Genomic DNA, 20,240 nt, shown 5'->3' on the forward strand with positions numbered 1-20,240 from the left:
TATTTATTTATTTTTTTTGAGATGGGGTCTCACATGTAACCCAGGTGGCCTGGAACTCTTCATTCTCCTGCTTCATTCAGCCTAAGTGCTGAGATTATAGACTGCCATTTTTTTTTTTTTTACTTTTTGGTTTTTAAAATGGGAGTCTCACTACACAGGCCAGACTGGCCTAGTACTATGTAGCCCTGGTAGGCCTTGAACTTAGCACCCAGTGGATTACAGGTGTGCAGTGCCATTCCTGGCTCCAAATTGTCAATTCTGAGTCTAACAATTCCTCTAACTGGTCTCACACCTGTAGGAATAATCAAATTGTTCACTGTGACATTCTATGTATAAAATTGGAACTAATACAAATGTAAATCAACAGAACTGGTTAAATTATCACAAACATATTTATCTCTACATGGTGGGATTACAGCTTTACTTATTTCCTTTAGACTTTTCTGTAGTTTCTGAAAAAAATACAGATTATATATTCCTTTCATAAATAATGAAAAACGGATTTAAATATTTTCATCTATTTATTTGGTGAATGTGCATGTTCCTAGTGTGTGCAGGCTCTCACTCACCATTTCACTTCATTAATGAACTGCCAGGAAATTCTCCTGTCTCTAGCAGGAAGGCACTGGCATTACAGCTTTTATATGGTGTGTGGAGATCTGAACTCAGGTACTCAGAGTTGTGTTAAGCCCTCTCTCCAGCCCCAAAAGAGATTTTAAAAATAAGAAATGAGGCTAGAGATCTGGATCAGTTGATACAGTGCCTATATAGCAAGCACAAGGCCTTGGATTCAATCCCCAGCATTGAATAAACCAGAAGTAATTGTGAGGCATGGCAGAGAATGCCTGTAATCCCAATACTTGGGAAGGAGGATCAGAAGTTCATGGTCATGCTCAGCTATATATCAAATTCAAGGCCAGACTGCAATACACAAGATCCCATCTCAAAAAATAAATAAAGGCAGGGCTGGAGAGATGGCTTAGCAGTTAAGCGCTTGCCTGTGAAGCCTAAGGACCCCAGTTCGAGACTCGATTCCCCAGGACCCACGTTAGCCAGATGCACAAGGGGGCGCATGCGTCTGGAGTTCACTTGCAGTGGCTGGAAGCCCTGGCGTGCCCATTCTCTCTCTCTCTCTCTCAAATAAATAAAAATTTTAAAAAATAAAAATAAAATAAATAAATAAAAGCAAACTATCCTATGTGGGAAAGCTGTCCTTGACTGTCATTTGCTGAGCTTCAGAAAATAAATTTTGTCTCAAACACATGAAAATACCATAGTAATATAGCCTTAAGGATGACTAAACTAGAAGCACTTGGGAATGAAACCAAAATGGAGTGTGTCTCTTAAGAGCTTATTACAACATCAAGACACAATGTCAAGGTTAAGAGAACAGACTCTAAAACTTAAGTCCAAACCCTGGCTCTACTCTAGCTGTAGGGCCTTAAGCAAGTTTTAGGATCTTCAATACAATGTAGGTAATTCTTGAGTTCTTGAGAATTAAATACACATCCAGATGTGTACACGGTGCCTGATTATATCTAGTAAGGTTATTTATGTTTTTGTTATACTTAGTAGGTGGTGATATAAATATACTTAGTTCCTCTCTAAGTAAGCCTTGGTACTAAGGTGCTGGGATCGATGAATACAACTTTTTTTCTGACCTGATGAAACTTAGCATTTTGTTGAGAATGCAAGTTAGAAGAATGTGGAGCCAAAGGGGTATTCTAGATTAGGGATTAGAAAACTCCAACCCAAGTGCCTCATTAAGAACAGTTTTTGAGCCAGGCGTGTTGGGCACGCCTTTAATCCCAGCACTCGGGAGGCACAGGTAGGAGGATCTCCGTGAGTTCAAGGCCACCCTGAGACTACAGAGTTAATTTCAGGTCAGCCTGGACCAGAGTGAGACCCTACCTTAAAAAACAACAACAAAAAAAAGGACAGTTTTTGTGTGTACTTGTTTGTTTTGCTTTTGTGGTGTGAAACAACAAATCCAACACCCATACTTCACAAGTGCTCTACCACTTAGGTACAATTCCACACCAGTCTTTACTTTTTTGTTGTTGTTTATTTGTTTTTTCAAGGTAGGGTCTTACTGTAGCCCAGGCTGACTTGGAATTCACTGTATTCTCAGGGTGGCCTCGAACTCATGGCGAGCCTTCTACCTCTGCCTTCCAAGTGCTGGGATTAAAAGCGTGTGCCACCACTCCCAGCCAGTCTTTACATTTTTTAAAAGTTGTAAAAGCTGGGGATATGGCTAAGTGGTTGAGCCAGTAACTCATATGCATGAGTGAAAAACATGTAGCAACACACACACACAAAAGCATATATGACAGAGACCAAAGTGGACTCAGAAAGCCCAAACTATTTCCTGTCTGGTCCTTCACAGTAAAGCTTCCCACCTCTGATCTAATAATAATAATAATTATTAATAAATAATAAGTGCTATAAGCAAAATTAGGTGCACAAGACAGTACTGTGTGGGAAGAACCGAGTCTTACCTTTTGACAATTTATTCAGAAGTGGTCAACAAACTGCAGCTTAAAGTGGTCTTAAGGACACACTATTGGATTTGAATTGTAAAAGAAAAAGCTCCCTTCCTTTTTTTTCCCTTCCTTATTTGGATCTCAATTTCCCTGCCACTTCTTGTTTCTTCTCTTGTAGACAACATGTTCAAGTAGCGAGTCCCTTATGTTTGTATCCTGACTTTGCTTCAAAGAAGATTTACATAATCTTTCTGAGCCTCCCAAACTTCATCTAGAAAGTGTAAATGATCATAAAACTAGGATCGTGAGAAGTAAATTAAAAAGTGTGAACGTGCCCAGTGCACAGTAGGCCCCCAATGCCACTTTCTTTTGAAATCAGTTTATTCCATCTTTCTAGCACAATGGAGACCTCTCAGACGTAGACGTGGGTTCTAGTCCTAGTCCTGGTACCTTATGTCGCGCTGATTCACCAGCTTAGGCTTCTTCACACTTAGAGTGAGGGCAGACCTAGCCGACGAATCCTCAGCTATTTCCACACCTGCGTCCCACCCTTCGTAGCAGAAATCGGGGTCAACCCGGGGTGCCTTCTCGGTCTCATCACGCTGAGTGGGTTATACAGGTAAAGCGGGTGCAACTCCAAATCCCCCGCCCAGCCCGGCCCAGGGTTTTACAGGCGCACGGTTTCTCGGTTCACCTGCGGAGGCAAACGACTAGAGCCCACGGCGCAGCAGGGAGCTGCGCGGCGATGCTGGCCCCGCTCTGCCCCAGGACGGCTGGCGCGGGCCTGCTGGAAGCCTTCGGCCGCTCCCAGACCTCGGCTGCGCAGGCAAGGGAAGGAAGGAACTGGGAAGCAGCCGGACCTCCAGGCTGCAAGGGCGACGCCCTTACGGCTCACCTCAGTCCACGTCGGGCTGGGTCGCGGCTCTCAGCAAGGTTCGCCCGAGTGACAACCCTCGCAGAACCAAGAGGCAGTTTCTGCCACAGAGGACCCCTCGGCCCCGCCCGCGGGCGCCGCCGGCCTCGCGGACTGTCCGCTGAGCGCCTGACTAGAAAGCCGGCGCCCCGCCCCCGCCTCCACGGGCTTCGGTCCTGTCCCGGAAGGGCCTCCTTGCCACGCCGTTAGTTGACAGCGAAGGGCAGTGCAAAAGCGCGAGAGGCAACTCAGCCGCGGCGTTTCAGTCAGGCAGTACGTCGGGCGCCCGACCGACCGAGCTGTGAAAAGAAACGTCCCGGGCGGAGTCGCCGCGGCGAGTAGCGCTCTACTTTCGCCCTCTCCTGTTCAAGATGGTGGCCTCTCGCGCCATCGGCAGCCTCGGGCGCTCCCACGCCTTCAGGATCTTCCGCTGCCGAGGTGAGCCTAGCTGAGGGCGCTCTGGAGGCTCGGAGAAAGCCTGCAGGAACGGGCCCGGCCCGGAGCGGGGTCCACGCCAGCCCTCGCGGCCGCCCGCCCTCCCGGTCCCCGCACCTTCGTTGAGCCCTGTGCCCTTCGAAGGGGCTGACATTCCGGCCCTCGCGGCCTGCAGTCCCGCGCCGTTTCTAGCTCCCGAACCCCGCGGTCTCTGAGTCCCGGCCACGCGGAGGCTCTGCGCAGCTCTCCCACGTTGAAGTCCTGTGCTCACGCCCAGTTTAGTTTCTTTTTTGATGGCTTTGGCTCGGTCCTTGCTAGATCGGGAGGGCAGGACCCACTCTGTCCTGTCTTTGAGGCTCCATTGCACCTTGCTCCCATCGAGCGACTGATTGAGAAGCTTCTCGGGTGGAATTGAAGAACTTGGAGATCACTGCCACTCACTGTTCTTTCGCGTCAAAACTGTTTTGCACTTCGGGGAGTTCAACTCCTGCAATTCCGCTAATCCCAATGTGAATGTTTAGTAGGTTGAAATGTGGGTTTCTTCAATTTACTTGAACAGACATTTTAAAAATAAATAAAAACCTGGTTCTTAAGAAATATGTTAGATCATTTTAACAACTATGTCTAAACTTGTTTCTGCCGGTTCCTTGTCAAGTTCTGTCAGCTCTATTGTCTTTCCTCTTCATACTGGTAATGAATAAAGATTAAAGGTGGCTGTAGAAAACAGCATTTCTTTCCATCTCAAACGCCAAATGTGACTTTATATTTACTCCATGCTGTACTTAATGCCAGCTACTTGGTTAGAAACTTTAATTTGTAACATGAATTCACGCTTCTTCCTTCTGAGATGTGAAGTAGAACTTTTTTGTCTTGTTTTGAGGCAGGATCTCACTGGCTGACCTCAAGCTCTCACTGAGCCTCCTACCTTAGCTTCCCAAATGCTGAGATTAAAGTTGTGTACAACTGGCAATATTTTTTAAATTTATTTATTTGCGAGGAAGGCGCAAAAGACAGAGTCTGGGACCGCCAGGGCCTCTTGCAGTTGGCAATGAACTCCAGACCCATGCATCACTTTGTGCATCTGGCTTTAGTTGAGTACTGGGAAACCCAGGCTGGCAGGCTTTACAAACAGATCTTTTTTTTTTTTTTTTTTTTTTTTTTCCCCAGATAGGGTCTCAGTCTAGCTCAGGCTGACCTGGAATTCACTATATAGTCTCAGGGTAGCCTTGAACTCATGGCAGTCCTCCTACCTCTGCCTCCCAAGTGCTAGAATTAAAGGCGTGTGTCACCATTTCCGGCTTAAAAATACATTTTTTTAAGAAAAATACCTGAGTCTCCCATTAATGTAAGATAAATTGAGTGATTTTAATTGTTTCCTTTGTTCAAGTGTGCTTTTAATCTTTATAGGACATCTATATAATTAATCATAATCACCTTGCAGAAAAATGAAATGCTGTAGTGATTGAGAAGATTAAGAAAATGGAATCATGCATTCTCTTACTACTTGTATGCCTTCTGTTAGCACTTGGTTGTGTTTCCTTTAATGAATGCTATTGAATTTGCTCCTGCATTGGTTATAGGGTTTTTTGTGGATTAACAGGTGGTGGAACCCTGAAGTGGTATTCAAGTCATGTGTTTCCTAGTCCCTAGCTGGCTATGTGACCTTGTATACTCTAGTATCTTAAATAGGCTTTGTTTTCTCAACTGTAAAATGAATGACCCTCAATTTTTTTGGCATGAGAAGTAGCATGACAGAGCAATTGAAAATACTAAGTGTAGTCTCTAGCTTCTTTGGCTTGAATCTATCTTTTGGTGACCTTGAGCAATTAATTTCAACATCTGTTTCTCATTGGTAAAATGGAGAATATTAACTCTTCATTAAGTCTAAGAAGTTAAGTTACATTTTAGGCAGTTTATCATGAAGTAAGTGCTCAGTAAATGTTATTAACTTTTCAGTACTGAAAACAATGATTCCATATATCTAAGAATTTTTAAAGTTACCCATTATTTATATATGTGATAAAAAGTGACCATCTTAATTTTTTTATATTTCTACACATAAATATAAACACATACTTATATTGGATTGTGTTTTCACTAAAAAATGATTCATTACTGCATTTTTAATAGCAAATATGAAAAAATATGTACCAAAGAAAATTTAAAATTACCTACATGCATGGCTTACCACTTATATTCAACAAATTGATTCTTTACCCAGTAAGCCTGTGCCACAGTAGTACCAAAAGCTATAACATTTGCTGGGAAATGATTAAATTCTCTTAAAATTTGTAACTATTTAGAGAATTTCTACTGTACAAGTGCTATAATTCTGAATATAAACTATGAGATTAAAATCACATATTGACTGTAATATGTTTAATTCTTACTGCTCTTAAATTTAAATTCCTAAATATGTAAATGGTAGAATAATTTTGTAGGAAAGAATTAAAGACGATTAGTTGGTGATGCCATGTTTTTAAATTTAACTCTCTTTTTAATCCCATCCTTTCTCCAAAGGGTGGATTTTGATTTATATGATCTAAAGAGAAAGCAGAGTGTAAGATTAAATTTTCAGAAAAGCTATTGATTGATGTAACTAAAGTAACATTTTCAAATTTGAAATTTGTGTCAGCATTTTCCTTTGACTGTAATTTTATGTGATCCTGTAGCTGTTTTCTTGCTTACATACAAAGATGATTAAAAAGTAGGACAAAGGTTTCTCTTTTGTTGGCACAAAAGATGTAGGCTAAAGTTCACGCAGCTGCTATAGAGTAAGCTTTGCCATTAGGCTTTGGTAAGGCTGGATTCCAAAAGCAAAGTTACCTTGTACTTCGACTTGATTTAGTTGACTGTGGTGTGGAATTCTTTGTTAAATATGTTTGTGCATATTTACTGAGGTTTCTCTTTGCTTTTTATCTCTATTGATTTAGAGGAGGGTTTTGTGCGTGAGCAAGAGTTAAAATAAACTGTAGGCTAATAAGCACTAACCTTTAAAGAACAAATATATGATATTTAAAATTGTAACCAGTCATGGTGACGTGTACTTGTGATCCCAGCACATAAGCACAGAACTCAATAAAATGGGGCATAAGAATCACAACAAATTCCAGCTAACCTGGGCTACAAAGGATTACCTTATCTCAAAGTAAAGTTGTAACCCATGTTTGCTTGTTTTGTTTTTTTGCCTACACATTCATTTTCTGACATTTAGTTTTACTTATGCTTCCAGTTTTTATCTTTCATAGCTCATCCCTCCCAACCTGCCTGCCTAATCAGTCCATTCTTACTCTAATACACATTACCCTTTTGTTTTTCAAGGTAGGGCCTCACTCTAGCCCAAGCTGACCTGGAACTCACTTTGTATTCCCAGGATGGCCTTGAACTCAAGGTGATCCTCCTTCCTCTGCCTCCCAAGTGCTGGGACTAAAGCATACACTACCATGCCTGGCTACTTTACCCTTTTCTAGTAGAATTACCTATCCCCTGCTTCCCTTTCCACTAGAAAATTTCTACTTTACAAGCAGATTCCCTCCCTTCCCCAGTACTTAAGGATTGCTTTAAAAGGTCATATTACTATCATTGACTTGGAAAAACCAAGTGGTAGGTAGGAGAATGTACTATTAAGGCAAAGTATAAGACTGAAAAAAGTGGCAGACAGATCCAGTATGGCAGAAAGTGTAATTATCAAAAATTTAATGGACACAAGTATTACTAGCAGCAGGACAAGTAGATTCCCATACCCCAGGACAGGAAGATGGGTTATATTCGGAGCTAGATAACACTGGGTCATAGCCAACCAAATATACTTGACACTCCTCAGAAATGACTAACATATCTAGTGTCAGTTAAGAATTAGAATTAGTCCAGGAGCCAGAGACAGTGGCCTACGCCTGTGATTCAAGCTCTCTGGAGGCTGAGGCAGAAGGACCATGACTTCAGGGACAGCCTGGGCTACACAGTGATATTTTATCTCAAAAAGAGGAGGAGGAATCTGTCCATCAATGACCAGCATACCTTCGGTTTATGTCCCCCCCCTTTTTTGCATTTTTTTTAATTTAAAAGGTATTCTTAGACCCTCCTCCTTCACCCCAATTCTGCTGAGGGTCTTCTTTGGTATGTTTATTGGTATTCATTGTGGGGACCAAGAGGCTTCAGTCAATCTTTGGGGAAATACAGTGTATCAGGCTATTCTCACCCACCCTGAGGCATTTACATTTCTGCCCCCTCTTCTACTATGTTCCCTGAGTTTTGGTGGGCAAGATAGGAATCTGATTTAGTGTTGCTTTCTCCATAGCCTATGGAACTCTGTTTTTATGAGGATTGAATGACCACAGTGTCTCTGTCGCCATTTCTATGGAACTGGTTTTCAGGCTATCCTTGAGAGCAGGATTCTTGTCACCACTTCCCCTATAATGGTTTCTGGGCCCACGCAGATGAGGTGAAGGTGACTGCTCTCTCTTCTTAATGTATTGGTGTATTTTTGTTCTTCCCTGTATTATTCTCCCTCTGTAAAACAGAACAGATTCTCCAACCATAAGTGAGAACAGTTTGAATAAAAGAGGATAAGCCTAGTCATTAGAAAGATATAGTGATGTGTATATCTAATCTTACTCAAAGAGCAGTTAGGTTCTCTCTGGAGCTTATTGGTTTCCTGTTCTAGGGAACCTGACTTGATTCCCAGAGCCAGATATCAGTTCTCTCCACTGAGTGGGTCTTATGTTCAACATATGAGAGTTGGTTACCTACATCTGCTATGTGCCCCTATTGCACAAGTGTATACTTCTTGCTTGGCTGGTTGATTTTGTAACTAGCTTATTCAGTCTGTTGGCAACCATTGTTCTCTAGCTGCTCTCAACACTTTCCAGCACTATGAGGGCTAGCTGGGAGGGAACTGGATTTCCTCTCAGTTCCAGGATGGTCACTTGATGTCCTGTGGCTGTAGGCTGTGGTGTCTTCAGCAATAGGGACTTACCTTTTAGCTGTTGCAGGTAAGCAAAAGTTTTAGCATAGTTCATATTATTTTGGGGACCTCATGTTTCCCTGAGCAACAGCTTACTGTGTTGTGGAACCCAATTCTGGTCCAAGGAATGACCAGCCAGAGCCCATAATTTTAAGGTTATGCTTTCTCTACCTTTTATGGGGCTCTTCTATTAGGGTCTCTCCTCCCCTTTATCTAGGGTCATCAGTTGTAGAGTGGTATCCAGGAAGAGTGTTTCTATGGAATTGGTGCATGTTGACTTCAGTTTTGTGTATCTCCAACCATGTCCCCCCTCCATCTACCCCCGAGACCTTCCCATATCTACCTACATACCCTCCTTCCTTCCTTTCTTTTTTCTTTTTTTTTCTTTCTTCTGACCATCAACTTGTTTCCTATTTGCCCCTTTTCATAGCTTCATGCTAGTACCATGTCCATATTGTTGGTGTTTATAATGGTTATGTTTAACTGGTGCTTGTCCAGGTTTGGGTTTTTTGTGTTCTTTGTAGATTGTAGATATTATAAGCCTTTGTTGGGGAAGATTTTCTCCCATTCAGTAGGTTGTCTACTGACTGTTGATGGTTTGTGTCTCTGTACAATAGCTTTTTATTTTCATGAGGTTTGTGTTTTTGAATGTTTGGCTAATTCCCTGGGCCACTGGAGTCTTATTCAGAAAGTCTTCCTGTGCTTAAATCTTGGAGAATTCTCCCTACTTTCTCTTGTAGTCGACTCAGGTCTTATATTGAGGTCTTTGATCCATTTAGAGTTGATTTTTGTGCAAGGTCAGAGGAAGGGTGTCTATATTAAAATCTTCTACATGTGACTATTCCATTTTTCCAGCACCATTTGTTCCACTGAGCATTTTTTTGGCCCTTTTGTCAAAAATCAAGTAACTGTAGTGGTTACTTGAAAATATAACTGGATCTTCATTTCTTTTTTTTTTTAAAGTATTTTTATTTATTTATTTGAGAGCGACAGACACAGAGAGAAAGACAGATAGAGGGAGAGAGAGAATGGGCGCACCAGGGCTTCCAGCCTCTGCAAACGAACTCCGGACGCGTGCGCCCCCTTGTGCATCTGGCTAACGTGGGACCTGGGGAACTGAGCCTCGAACCAGGGTCCTTAGGCTTCACAGGCAAGCGCTTAACTGCTAAGCCATCTCTCCAGCCCTTCATTTCTTTTTTTAAAATGTTTTACTTATTTGCAAGGAGAGAAAATGGTTTCACTAGGGCCTCTAGTCACTGAAAACAAACCCCAAATGCAGGCACCATGATGTACATCTGGCTTTATGTGGGGGTATTGGAGAATTGAACCTGGTCATTAGGTATTTTGTAGGCAGGCACCTTCACCGATGAACCATATCTACAGCCCTGGATCGTCAGGATCTTCGTTTCTATCCCATTGATCTGTGTCTGTTTTTATGTCATTACATGCTGCTTTTATTACTATGGCCTTATAGTATAGTTTGAAATCAGGTATGGTGATACCTTTTGCTTAATACATTTTTGGCTATCCAAGGCCTTTTTCACTTCCATATGAGTTTTGAGATTTTTTTTTTCCTAACTCTGTGAAGAATGTTGCTGGGATTTTGATTGGAATTGCATCCAATCTGTATATTGCTTTTGGTAGGATGGCTATTTTAACAATATTAATCTTCCAGTCAATGAGCATAAGTCATTCAATCTTCTCATGTCTTCCCTCCAGTTCTTTCTTCAGTGTTTTGATGTTTTCAAAGGTATTTGATTTTTTTTTTTTTTTTTTTTGGTATATGGCCTTTGTAAAAGGGACAGCGTCCCCGTTCTCTTTTTCCTTATTGTTGTCATTGATATATATGAAGGCTAGTGATTTTTCTGTATTGATTGTATTGATTTTATATCCTGCTACTTGCTAAAAGTGTTTATCACTTCTAGAAGTTTTTTGGTAGGGCTTTTCTTTTGGACCTCTTAAGTATAGAATCATGTCATCAAATAGGCTAGTTTGACTTCTTCCTTTTCAATTTGTATCCTGTTTATTTCTTTCTTTTGTCTTACTGCTTGAGCTAAGACTTCAAGTACTGTATTGCAAAGCAGTGGTGAGGGTGGGCACCTTTGCCTAGTACTAGACCTTAATGGGAATTCTTTGAATTTTTCCCTATTTAGTATGATATGTGCTTTATATCTGTTTTATATTGTCTTTATTATGTTGAAATATGTGCACTCTATCCCTGTCTTCCCCAATTTAAAAAAATATTTTTAATTATTTGCAAGCACAGAAAGATGAGAGAGAGAGAGAGAGAGAGAGAGAGAGAGAGAGAGAGAGAGAGAAGGAGAGAGAGAAATGGGCATGCCAGGGTCTTTAGCTCCTGCAAATGAACTTTAGGTGCATGTACAACTTTAGTATCCAGATTTACGTGGATACTGGGGAATTGAACTCAGGGCATTAGGCTTTGCAGGCAAGCACATTAACTGCTGAGCTATCTCTCCAGCCCCTCCAGTGTTTTAATTATGATAAGATGTTGAATTTTTTTCAAAGGCCTTTTCTCTATTGAGATGATCATGTTGTTCCAAAGTTTGAGTCTGCTTATGTGATGTATTATATTTATCAATTTCCATGTTGAACCAAACCTGCATCTCTAGGATGAAACCTACTTGATTGAAGTGGATGATGCTTTTGATGTTCTTAAGTTTGGTTTGCAAGAATTTTGTTGAGAATTTTTGTTTGTTTGTTTGTTTTTTGAGGTAGGGTCTTGCTCTAGCCCAGGCTGACCTGAAATTCACTATGTAGTCTCATGGTGGCCTTGAACTCACGGCAATCCTCCTACCTCTACCTCCCATGTGCTGGGATTAAAGGCGTGCACCACCATGCGTGGCTTATTGAGAATTTTTGTGTCTAACTTCATCAGGGATATCAGTCTGTAGTTCCCTTTTCTTGTGTCTCTGTCTGGTTTTTGTATTAGTGTAATGCTGGCTTCATAGGAGGAATTAGGGCTGTTGGACATGATGGTGTACATCTTTAATCCCAGCACTCGGGAGGCAGGTAGGATCACTGTGAGTTTGAGGCCACCCTGAGACTACATAGTGAATTCTAGGACAGCCTGGGCTACAGCAAGACCCTAACTTGAAAAAAGAGCGAGAGAAGAAATCAGGGATAGTTCCCACCTTTTTCAATTGTGTTGAATAACTTGAGAAAAATTAGGTTTAGTTCTTAAGTGAAGGTTGGTAGAATTCAGCAGTGAAACCATCTCGCCCTGAACATTTTATTGTTGGAATGCTTTTAATTACAGCTCCAATCTCACTGATGTTATGTCTCCTAATCAAGTTTATCATGTCTGGGTTTAGTTTTGGTAGATGGAATGAGTTAAACAATTCATCCATTTCTTCCAGCTTTTCCAATTTTGTGGAATATAGATCTTTGAAATATGTCATGGTGATTCTCCATATTTCATTAGGGTCTGTATCTTTTTGTTTCTGATGTTGTTAATTTTTAATTGGTAGTAATTAAGACCCTTCTCTTTTTTCCTTTTAATCAAATTGCTAAGGATTTATCAATCTTGTTTATTTTTAAAAAAACTGGCTCTTTGATTCAGCAATTAAAAAAATTTTTTTTTGTTTCCAACTCATTGATTTCTGCTCTTATCTTGATTATTTCTTTATATCTGGTACTATTGGGTTTGGGTTGTTTTGGTTTTTCCAAAGCCTTCAGCTGGGTAATTAAGTTGTTGACTTGAAATCTCTCTGTTTTTGTAATGAAAGCATATAGTGCTATAAACTTCCCTCTTAAGACTGCCTTTATTCTGTCCCATAAGTTGTGGTATATTCTGTTTTCATTGTTGTTCAGTTCCAAAATTTTTTTAATTTCTATTTTGATTTCAACTGTCCATGCATTATTGAGTAGTAAATTGTTCAGCCTCCAGGTGTTGGTAGACTTTCTGTTGTTTCCCTTGTTATTCTCTAGCTTTATTACATTGTGCTCTAATGCATTGCATAGAATTGTGTTGATTTTCCTGAGTTTGTTGAGGCATGTTTTATGCCTCAGTATATGATCTATTTTAGAGGAGATACCATGAGCTGCTGAGAAGAATGTGTATTCTGCAGAGTTAGGGTGGAATATTCTGTAAATGTCTGCTAGGTCCAGTTGATCTATGGTGGTATTTAACTTCCTTGGCTGTTTAATGATAGTGGAGTATTAAAGTCTCCTACTGTAATTGTGTTGGGGATTATTTCTGCTTTTTTGTCCAACAAAATTGCTTTATAAAATTTGGTGCTCCTGTGTTTGGTGTACATAGGTATATGATTGTCATATCCTCTTTATCCTCTTGTATTATTCTATTGATGACTATGAAGTAGCCTTCTTTATTTATTTATTTTTGGTTTTTCAAGGTAGAGTCTTGATATAGCCCAGGCTGATCTGAAATTCACCATGTAGTGTCAGAGTGGCCTCAAACTCATGGCAATCCACCTACCTCTGCCTTACAAGTGCTAGGATTAAAGGCATGAACCACCACACCAACTCTTTATCTTTTTTTTTTTAATTTTTATTTATTTATTTATTTGAGAGCGACAGACACAGAGAGAAAGACAGATAGAGGGAGAGAGAGAGAATGGGCGCGCCAGGGCTTCCAGCCTCTGCAAACGAACTCCAGACGCATGCGCCCCCTTGTGCATCTGGCTAACGTGGGACCTGGGGAACCGAGCCTCGAACTGGGGTCCTTCGGCTTCACAGGCAAGCGCTTAACCGCTAAGCCACCTCTCCAGCCCTTTATCTTTTTTGATTGCTTTTGATTTGAAGTGTATTTTGTCTGATATCAGTATAACCATCCCTGCCTGTTTCTTTTTTTTGTATAAATTTTCATTTTAAATATGGGCAATATACTGAACCTAAACATACACTGTGACATATATAGTATAGCCCTCTAGCACAAAAAATGATTAAGTACTTTGTATGCCTATAACTCTACTATTTCTTTTCTTTAAGTTAATTTAATTTAATTTTTTCTCAATTTTTTAAACACTTTCTGTGATTATAAAAAATATCCCATGGTAATAACCTCCCTTTCCCCCTTTTCCTCTTTGAAATTCCATACCCATCATATCCCCTCCCCATTTCAATAAGTCTCTCTTTTATTTTGATGCCATGATCTTTCCCTCCTCTTATGTTGGTCTTGTGTAGGTAGTGCAGGCACTATGAGGTCATGGATATCGAGGCCATTTTATGTCTGGAGGGAGCACATTGTAAGGAGTCCTACCCTTCCTTTGGCTCTTACATTCTTTCTGCCACCTCTTCCACATTAGATCCTGAGCCTTGGAAGGTGTGATCGAGATGTTACTCAGAACTCTAGTTGCTTCTTTCCAGCACCATGATACCTTCTGAGTCATCCCAAGGTCACTGCCACCTGAAAAGAGAAGATTCTCTAATCAAAGTGAGAGTAGCATTAATATAAGGGTATGAATATTAAGAGAAGTGCTTACTGGGCAGTTTGATAAGCATAGTACGTATACTTATCCAGATATCAGCAGATGTTACACCCCTAGAGCTCATGACTACCCCTGTTTTAAGTTTTCAGTATGAGGGATGTATTCCCTCCCTTGTTGCGGGCCTATAGTCCAATTGGAGGGCAATTGGTTTCTACCATGACACACGGGCCACTATTGCACCCGTTGGCTCATTTGGCCTGGCTGGCCAATTATAAGGCTTGCAGTGTCCACTGTTGAGTATCTTCACTGGTGGTGTACCTTTCTCACATTGAACTACGGCTCCTGAGTGTTCCATTGTCCAAAACCAAAGGATACGATTTGATTTATTTATATCCTCTTAGATTTTGATTAGCCCTCTCTCCACCTTTCCTTTACTCGGTCGCCTACTCTGACCTCACTTTGGGCCTTTGCACCCCTGTTAATCTATTCTTCTACTTACATATATACAATACCAACCTATTATGCACCCTCTTCCCTTCCTTTCTCTTCCCTTTGTATCTCTTTTTTAGCTTACTGGCCTCTGCTCACACAGAAGCCTTCTCACACAGAAGCCCAATCATCAGCTAGGATCCACATATGAGAGAGAACATGCGGAGCTTGGCTTTCTGGGCCTGGGTTACCTCACTTAATATAATCCCTTCCAGAGCCATTCATTTTCCTGCAAATTTCATAACTTCATTTTTTTTCTTTACCACTGAGTAGAACTCCATTGTATAAATGTGCCACATCTTCATTATCCACTCATCAGTTGAGGGACATCTAGGCTGGTTCCATTTCCCAGCTATAAATTGAGCAGCAATAAACATGGTTGAGCACATACTTCGAAGGAAATGAGATGAGTCCTTAGGATATATGCCTAGGAGTGCTATAGCTGGGTCATATGGTAGATCAGTCTTAAGCTGTTTTAGGAACCTCCACACTGATATCCACAATGGCTGGACCAGATTGCATTCCCACCAACAGTGTAGAAGGGTTCCTCTTTTTCCACATCCCTGCTAATATTTATGATCATTTGTCTTCATGATGGTACCCAATCTGACAGGAGTGAGATGGAATCACAATGTAGTTTTAATCTGCATTTCCCTGATGACTAGGGACATAGAACATTTTTTTAGATGCTTATATGCCATCCGTATTTCTTCCTTTGAGAACTGTCTATTTAGCTCCATAGCCCATTTTTTAATTGGCTTGTTTGATTTCTTATTATTTAACTTTTTGAGTTCTTTGTATATCCTAGATATTAATCCTCTATCAGATATATAGCTGGCAAAGATTTTTTTTTCCCATTCTATAGGTTGCCTCTTTGCTTTATTCGTAGTGTCCTTTGCAGTACAAACTCTTTGTAATTTCATGAGGTTCTAGTGGTTAATCTGTGGTTTTATTGTCTGAGCAGTTGGGGTTGTATTCAGAAAGTCTTTGCCAAAACCAATATGTTGAAGGGTTTCCCCTACATTTTCCTCTAGCAGTTTCAGAGATTCCGGTCTGATGTTAAGGTCTTTAATCCATTTGGACATAATTCTTGTGCATGGAGAGAGAGAAGAATCTATTTTCATCTTTCCTAGTGTCTTCTGCAATTTCTAGCTTGAGTGTTTTAAAGTTTTCATTGTAGAGATCCTTTACTTCCTTGGTTAGGTTTATTCCAAGGTACTTTATTTTCTTTGATGCAGTTGTAAATGGGAGTGATTCTCTGATTTCATCCTCTGTGTATTTGTTGTTAGCATATATGAAGGCTACTGATTTCTGTGTATTTATTTTGTATCCTGCTACATGGCTGCAGGTTTTTATCAGCTCTAACAGTTTGCTAGTAGAGTCTTTAGGGTCCTTTATATATAGAATCATGTCATCTGCAAATAATGATAACTTGATCTCTTCCTTTCCAATTTGTATCCCTTTTATGTGTGTCTCTTGCCTTATTGCTATGGCTAAGACTTCCAAAACTAGGTTAAATAAAAGTGGGGACAGTGGACACCCTTGTCTTTTTCCTGATTTTAGTGGAAAAGCTTCCAGTTTTTCCCCATTTAGTAATATGTTGGCCTTAGGCTTGTCATAAATAGCTTTTATTAAATTGAGATATGTTCCTTCTATTCCCAGTCTTTGTAGGACTTTTATCATCAAGGGATGTTGGATTTTGTCAAACGCTTTCTCTGTGTCTAATGAGATGATCATGTGATCTTTGCCCTTTAATCAATTTATATAATGTATTACATTTATAGATTTGCATATATTGAACTATCCCTGCATCTCTGGGATAAAACCTACTTGGTCAGGGTGAATGATCTTTCTGATATTTTGTTGAGAATTTTTGCATCTATGTTCATGAGGGAGATTGGTCTGTAATTTTCTTTTTTTATTCTATCTTTGCCTGGTTTTGGTATCAGGGTGATGCTGGCTTCATAGAAGGAGTTTGGTAGAATTCCTTCTTCTTCTATTTTATGGAGAAGCTTAAGAAGCAGTGGTGTTATCTCTTCCTTGAAGTTCTGGTAAAATTCAGCAGTGAATCCATCTGGGCCTGGGCTTTTTTAGTTGGGAGATTTTTGATAACTGTTCGGATCTCCATGCATGTTATAGGTCTGTTTAAGTGATTAATCTAATCTTGATTTAATATAGTTAGGCCATATAAATCAAGGAACTCATCCATTTCTTTCAGATTTTCATACTTTGTGGAGTATATGCTTTTATAGTATATCCCTATGATTTTTTGAATTTCTCTGGAATCTGTTGTGATGTTACCTTTTTCATCTCTAATTTTATTAATTTGTGTCTCTTCTCTCTTTCTTTTGGTCAGATTTGCTAAGGGTTTATCAATCTTGTTTATCCTTTCAAAGAACCAACTCTTTCATTGATTCTTTGGATTTTTTTTTTTCCCTTTGGCTTCTATTTCATTAATTTCTGCCCTAATCTTTATTATTTGTTCCCATCTGCCGATGTCAGGTTTGCCTTGTTCTTCTTTTTCCATGGCTTTAAGGTGAAGCATTAGTTTATTTACTTGTGACCTTTCTAATTTCTTAATATAGGTACGTAAGGGTATAAATTTACTCTTAGGATTGCCTTCATTGTGTCCCAGAGATTTTGCTTTGTTGTATTCTCATTATTATTTGACTCTCTAAATTTTTTGATTTCCCTCTTGATTGCTTCATTGACCCATTCATCTTTTAGTAATGTGTTGTTTAATTTCCATGATTTTGTGTATGCTCTATGGCCTTTCTTGCTGTTGATTTGTAGTTTGATTCCATTGTGGTCAGATAGAATGCAAGGAATTATTTCAGTTTTCCTGTATTTGTTATGATTTGCTTTGTGTCCTAGTATATGGTCATTTTAGAGAATGTTCCTTGTTCTGCTGAAAAGAATGTATATTCTGCAGCATTTGGATAAAAGGTTCTGTATATATCTGTTAGGTCCATTTCTTCTGTGACCTCATTTAGTCCAGATGCCTCTTTGTTTATATTTTCCCGGGATGACCTGTCAATTGATTAGAGTGGGGTGTTGAAGTCACCCACTACCACTGTGTTTGGTGTTATCTGCAGCCTTAGTTCTAATAGCGTTTGTTTGATCAATTTGGGGCCCCCCATGTTAGGTGCATATATGCTTAGGATTGTAATGTCCTCCTGTTGTAGGGTGCCTTTAATCAATATAAAGTGGTCTTCCTTATCTTTCTTAACTAATGTTGGACTGAAGTGTACCTTGTCAGATATTAGGATAGCAAGCCCTGCTTGTTTTCTAGGTCCTTTTGCTTGAAACACTGTTTTCTAACCTTTCACCCTAAGATAATGTCTATCCTTTGTAGAAAGGTGATTCTCTTGGAGGCAACAAATTGAAGGATACTGCGTTTTAACCCAGTCTGCAAACCTATGTCTTTTGGTTGGGGCATTGAGGCCTTTCATATTAAGAGATATTATTGAAAGGTGTGTATTCATTTTTGCCATTTTTTTTTTGTAGTTCTTCCGGTTTTACCTTTGCTCTCTTGTGTTAACTAGTATTTGATCATCGTTTGTTTTTTCCTGGTTGCTTGTATGTATGCTTTTCTTTTTCTTCAGCATAGAGGATTCTTTAAAGTATTTTTTGTACACTTGGTTTTGTCTTTAAATATCCTTTAGCCTGCTTTTGTCATGGAATGTCCTTGTTTGCCGTTGATTTGAATAGGTAGCTTTGCAAGATAAAGTATCTTTGGTTGACAGTTGTTATCCTTCAGAACTTGGAATACAGCACTCTATGCCCTTCTGGCTTTTAAAGTTTGTGTTGAGTAATCTGCTGTAATCCTGATAGGCTTGCCTTTGTAGGTAAATTGATTTTTCTCTCACTGCTTTCAATATTTTTTCTTTGGTTTGTATGTTTGGTAGTTTGATTATAATATGGTGAGCAGAGGTTCTGTCCAGGTTTTGTCTGGCTGGTGTTCTAATGGATTCCTGTATCTGCATTGGCTCCTCTTTCCCAATTTGGGGGTAGTTTTCTTCTATGATTTTGTTGAAGATACAACTATGCTTTTTGAGTGAAATTCTACTCCTTGTACTATACCCTAAATTCTTATGTTTGATCTTTTCATAGTATCCCAAATATCTTGACATTCCCACTCATACTTCTCTAAGTTTGTCTTTCTCTTTGTTGGAGTGTATGAGATCTGCCACCTGGTGTTCTAGCTTAGATATTCTGTCCTCTCCTTCATCCATTCTACTGGTGAAATTTTCTACGGAGTTTTTTATTTCATTAACTGTGTTCTTTATTGCTAGTAATTCTAACTGGTTTTTCTTTATTATTTCCATTTCCTTATTTATGTCTAGTATTCACCTCTTTATTTCATTAAATTCGTGTCCTGTATCTTCTTTGCTTCCTTTGATTTCTTCTTTGAGTTCTTCGTACATATTTATAATCATTCTTTTGAAATCTTTCTCAGGCATTTCCTGTAACTCGTTCTCACTGGAGGTCATTTCTGATGCATTAATACTTTTTGGTGGATTTATATTGTCTTGATATTTGGTGTTTCTTGTGTTATAATATATATATGTTTGCATTTTGGATTATTTAATGATTGGATTTTACAGGTAGCCGGGTATTATGAGATGCATCAATCAGTATCTTCGGGGTAGCAGCTTAAGGTGCTAGGTGTGGCTCTGAAGACTCTCAGTATGTTCAAAAGCGACTCTAGGTGTTAGGTATGCCTGCTATGAGAGTATTCAAGTAGGCTAAGAGGAACAAAAAAACAGGCAGATTCTAAAATTTAACTAAACAATGTACACTGTCAATGAAAAACAGCACAGAGTATTTATCCAAGAGTAGGTATTATGACAACCAAATTCTCTGTGTGTCCCTTAGGCTGTGTGGTGCCTCACCCACTCCCTTAATACTGACAACAAGGTGGTTAAGATATCTTGTTTGTAGAGGTTCCAAGTCAGCCTGTGACCAGGTGATACCCTTCCCTAATGTATAACAGAAGAGTAAACAAAGCCAGTATAATTCAAGAAGCAACAAATAACAAGACCAAAATACAGCTTATTTAAGAATGGCAAATTTGACCATCCATCCGATTTAACATATAATTTATCCTGATATGGAAGGTGCAATTAGCACTTCTGATTCAGGCGTATATGCTAGGTTTGTTAGGCGGTTACTGACATGGTGTAATCCCAGTTAGCTTTTGGGATGATTTTGGTCTCAGCTGTACTCTTGATTGGGTCCCTCTTTGGTGCTCTGTCAATTCAGGTAGGTGTGGCTGGGTCTCTGGTCCGCAGCTGTGTTCCTGAGGGCTGGTCAGTGGTGTTGGGGAAGGGGAGGGAGCTGATGCTGCTTAGTTTGCCCACTGTTCCACATGTTCTTCTACCTTGTGATCTGCTCCTCTGTCATTCACTGCCGTTCTCCCTCAACGTTTCTTGAGTTTGTGGAGAGCTCTGGTGTGAGTGGAAAATCCCCTCGGGCAGGCTCTGGATGCTCTGCATCTCTCCTACTTCTCTGCTGCTGTTTCAATTTTCTATATACCTCACTTTTTA

The 20,240-nt window shown here is 39.9% G+C and overlaps 2 protein-coding genes across 2 annotated transcripts in view; one reads left to right on the forward strand and one right to left on the reverse strand.

Annotated features, from left to right (window-relative positions):
* Positions 1-3,531, reverse strand: part of Hadhb (hydroxyacyl-CoA dehydrogenase trifunctional multienzyme complex subunit beta) — a 47,955-nt gene extending 44,424 nt beyond the window's left edge. Inside the window, exon 1 of the mRNA XM_004663734.2 lies at positions 3,379-3,531. The gene's annotated coding sequence lies outside the window, so the exon portion shown is untranslated. The remainder of the gene's footprint in view (positions 1-3,378) is intronic.
* An 88-nt stretch (positions 3,532-3,619) lies between these two features.
* Positions 3,620-20,240, forward strand: part of Hadha (hydroxyacyl-CoA dehydrogenase trifunctional multienzyme complex subunit alpha) — a 68,431-nt gene continuing 51,810 nt past the window's right edge. The window contains exon 1 of the mRNA XM_004663732.3: positions 3,620-3,834. Coding sequence (XP_004663789.1) covers positions 3,768-3,834 — 67 coding nt within the window. The 5' untranslated portion in view covers positions 3,620-3,767. The remainder of the gene's footprint in view (positions 3,835-20,240) is intronic.

Source organism: Jaculus jaculus, chromosome 5, assembly GCF_020740685.1.
Source record: "Jaculus jaculus isolate mJacJac1 chromosome 5, mJacJac1.mat.Y.cur, whole genome shotgun sequence".
NCBI lineage: Eukaryota > Metazoa > Chordata > Mammalia > Rodentia > Dipodidae > Jaculus > Jaculus jaculus.